This window comes from Oncorhynchus gorbuscha, linkage group LG24 (assembly GCF_021184085.1).
Source record: "Oncorhynchus gorbuscha isolate QuinsamMale2020 ecotype Even-year linkage group LG24, OgorEven_v1.0, whole genome shotgun sequence".
Taxonomy (NCBI): Eukaryota; Metazoa; Chordata; class Actinopteri; order Salmoniformes; family Salmonidae; genus Oncorhynchus; species Oncorhynchus gorbuscha.
The window spans coordinates 18,829,534-18,833,252 of NC_060196.1; the positions used below are offsets into that span (position 1 = coordinate 18,829,534).

The 3,719-nt window shown below is 39.3% G+C and overlaps 1 protein-coding gene across 1 annotated transcript; it reads left to right on the top strand.

Annotated features, from left to right (window-relative positions):
- Positions 1 to 648: 648 nt before the first annotated feature.
- On the top strand, positions 649 to 3,166 carry scpp9 (secretory calcium-binding phosphoprotein 9). Its single transcript, XM_046325249.1, has 10 exons — positions 649 to 694; positions 842 to 894; positions 1,006 to 1,020; positions 1,168 to 1,299; positions 1,559 to 1,705; positions 1,898 to 1,960; positions 2,262 to 2,351; positions 2,485 to 2,535; positions 2,635 to 2,722; positions 2,823 to 3,166. The coding sequence occupies exons 2-9, from the start codon at positions 850 to 852 to the stop codon at positions 2,677 to 2,679; spliced, it is 588 nt and encodes a 195-aa protein (XP_046181205.1). The 5' UTR covers positions 649 to 694; positions 842 to 849; the 3' UTR covers positions 2,680 to 2,722; positions 2,823 to 3,166.
- The last annotated feature ends 553 nt before the right edge of the window (positions 3,167 to 3,719 follow it).

Genomic DNA, 3,719 nt, shown 5'->3' on the forward strand with positions numbered 1-3,719 from the left:
TGCATGACACCATTCCCATCCAACCACAATGGAGACGGGTCATAGCTAAGCATGGGTCCTGTGAACATGTGCGTACTTGTAGGGCTGTTACAGCACGAGAAAGAAAATAGGCAGTTTAAGGTTTAGCAGTAGCACAAGTCTGTTCACAATCTCTTTAGGAAGCAATACGTATGCATTTACCCCGCTTAAGGAGTACATTTGTTAAAACCACAACAATTGTGATAGTGAAAATAGTTACATGTATTCAGAAGCAATCTACAATCATATTATGTTGATTTACGTTCTTAGATTCTTTACCCACATGGATTTAATTCTTTACTCAGCTCACGGGCCTCCATGATTACAACCTGGTTGCTTAATCTGTTTGTGACCTTTCGTGGTCCTACTGCGGTCACTAGTGGTCACTTAGTAATATTTGGAACAATGGTCAATGGTCTTATTTTGGGGACCAAGTATTGGAGTCATTGAAGACTAAAACCACACAATGCCTTTTGGCTTTATCTTAATTGGGTAACTCCTGTTATTATGGGCATCAGGTGACCAACATGAAGATTTCTAATTTCTGGGCTCTGTTCTAATTGGTTGCTATAGAAGATCTAACATCAATAAAAGGCTATGTTCAAATGTCAGAGGGCAACTGAGAATACTGCTTGGAGGACAGCACCTGAAGCAAAACCATTTTCACCACTTCAAGGTCTGTATTTCTACCTTCATATTCAAACGTGATATATTATTGAATAATTTGGTTAGCAGCAAATAATCTAGATAATGTACCTAGTACAGTAGCCCCAGTAGTTTAGCAACACTAATCACGTTTGTGGTCTGTCTCTCAATATTCCAGATTGCAAAATGAAGCTTCTTATTTTTGTAGCCTTCATGGCCACCATCTTCAATGTGAGTATGATCACATGTTCATCACACAACAATGTACAAAATCAAATGTTTTCATTCAAAATGACTCTAATGACAATTTTCCTTTTATTCCCCCCTCAATGATCTGTTTAGGTCAATGCTGGCAAGGTAGGATACTGGACACTAAAAACATATTTATCCTTAACCAATCCAATGCTTTTAGGGTTTTGGGAAGTATTGAATGAGTGGACACTTCAGGAGAAGCTGTTGATAGAATTCAAGGTCATATCATAATCTATCTTTGTCATTTCTCAGAAACTGAGACTGCTGGCAGGTCTAAATGGTGGAATTGTGTCTGGGGTTAACCCTGGACTGGTGGTGGGGGGCCTGAACCCTGGCGTCCTCCCTGGTGGCACTGGGTTGATTGGGCAGCCTCAGTTTGCCCAGGTCAGTCATCAATATCCCTGTTTCCAGTTTCATTCTATTTCAAGAAATGTATTATACAGTAACTGTTCACAACAGGTGGATAAACAAAGAATACACTGTTTTTAAACTACTTATACACATTTGTATAAATAATTTCACATAACCATGTATGCAACAGACAGTCAATTGTGTATTAGGGAGAGATGATGTGGGAGGGAAAACTATATTTTTATCTAAGTGCTGAATAATTTGGCACGACTTTCTCTCCTCACTCATACAGATGGTCCCAGGTGTCCCCACGTATGTCATGCAACCCCAAGCTGTTCCCAATGGTCCCTATGGTTTCCCCAATGTTGGGATGCTGCAGCCTCAACTGTTCCCTAACTTCCCTGGGCAGTACCAGTATCCTGCCCCACCAGCTAACGGGGTATGACTCAAAATAAATAGACTTTCATACTTCTTATTCTGCTATGTATGTCCTTTTCTGAGAAATAGATTGTACACATTTTTGTCCTGGGGTACAACTTTGAAAAACAGGATGTTTATTATAGTATTATAAGAGAAGAAACAATTTGGAAATGCTTTGCAGTAATTAAAATGTTTGTTCTCCCATGAACAGCTGCCTTACTACATGGGTGTCCCTCAAATGACAGGGATGAATACTCCACAACAGCAAGTCATGGTATAGACAACTCTATGTACTCAAATATATTCTGAGTTCACTTAATGTTGGAAACTCGGAAACGCTGACATTTCCAACTTGCTAACCTAGGCGGTATCAGAATTCACCGATATGAATCTCTAAGCAGATAACTTTAACGTTAATTTGAACTTGGAGGCCCCGAGTTTCCAACATGAGGGCGAGAGTGTATTACATACCAGGAAAATATAGACACGCACAAATCATGAATACATTTAGACTACTCCATCATTTACATTTTATAATAAATAATAATATAACAATAAATCTTCCTTCTGGTTAGGGAGTCCAAGGTGCAGGTGGGATTCCCATGATGCAACAGCAGCAGCCACAGCAGGGTCCTCCACAAGCAGAGCCCGTGAGAAGATTCAAGGTACAGTAATGGTCGCTGACTGTACAGTACAGTGTGGGTCATGGTCAATAGTGTATTTCAATCTGTAATTGACTCTGTGTAAGAAAAGGAATCTAGTTAATGTGCATATGGTCATACAATTTTCACCTTTTAGCGCTTTCTGATGAGGAGGGCTCACACCATGAAACCTGATTTGGACATTCAGGTACAGAATAATGCACATTTAATCTGATACATTCCAGTTGAATACATTCAGTTGGACAACTGATTAGGTATCCCCTTTCCCTTTCCTTTTCTCATTCAGATTTCAACTGAGACAACCACAACTCCGTCCCCAACTACTTGTTAAGACAATATTCCAGTTTAGAGTAGACAAATTTGAGAGGAACAAGGTATACATCAAAATACAAAAATGCTATTTGTGGTACTGTACAATATCCCATTATTGAAAAAAATAATAAGCAAAACGTATCTTGGGTGATTTATTTACAGGTGTCTGCTGTAGAACATGGACACAGGGGAATTTCACCAAGTCGTCCACAGCACTTTAAGTTAATCATATCAGATACGCTAGCGGTTAAGAGCTTTGGGCCATTAACCGAAAGGTTGCTGGTTCGAATCCCTGAGCCAACTAGGTGAAAAATTGGTTGATGTGCCCTTGAGCAAGGCATTTAACCCTAATTGCTCCTGTTAATTGCTCTGGATAAGAGCGTTTGCTAAATTACTAAAATGTAAACGTAAAATGTCTTCTAACATTGTATACATGCAGATCTTATTTGCTATGTCTATGTTTCTTCTTGAAATTTCAATAAACATGACTATTAGCCTTCATTAAAATTGTTTGTTTGTTTGGTTTGAAATGGGGATTGATTTTTGGCCCTTCCTACATTTGTCATGCAAATGTATGGCATATTGCCCCAATTTCGCCATCTAGGGGCAGAATTAAATGAATTTGAGTATCTAAAATATTATGAGCCCAGATTACTAGACTCAGATTAAGTTTAGTCCATAAGAAGCACTTTCAATGGAGAATCTCCATTGAGCATGCATTTCAGTCCAGGACTAGGTTGAAATTCTGTCCAGGAAGCCATCCCTTTAAGAATTTGTGAGGACCTGAGAAAGTAAAGACACTGTTGGTGAAGAAGCACATCGACAGGCTTCAAGTGACTGCAGGGCTAAAGGATGAACAGACCCAGCGCCATAAAAAAGTGACTAAGGGGGCAGTTTAAATCGGTTCGGAAGCAACATTTTGGGGGATTCTTGCAACGGAATTATATTGAATTCTGCTTATAATTCTGCTTATACTCTATACCACAATAAACATAAAGTTCAAATGCCAAGACTCCGAGACCATTGATTGAGTGCTTTTGAAGTGACAGGTTGGCAAGA

Bases quoted from the DNA above. Each gene is read 5' to 3' on its own strand.
- scpp9 (XM_046325249.1), top strand. From the start codon at position 850: ATGAAGCTTCTTATTTTTGTAGCCTTCATGGCCACCATCTTCAAT. The intron at 1,961-2,261 runs GTATAGACAACT...CCTTCTGGTTAG, and splicing joins CTCCACAACAGCAAGTCATG to GGAGTCCAAGGTGCAGGTGG. The intron at 2,352-2,484 runs GTACAGTAATGG...TTCACCTTTTAG, and splicing joins AGCCCGTGAGAAGATTCAAG to CGCTTTCTGATGAGGAGGGC.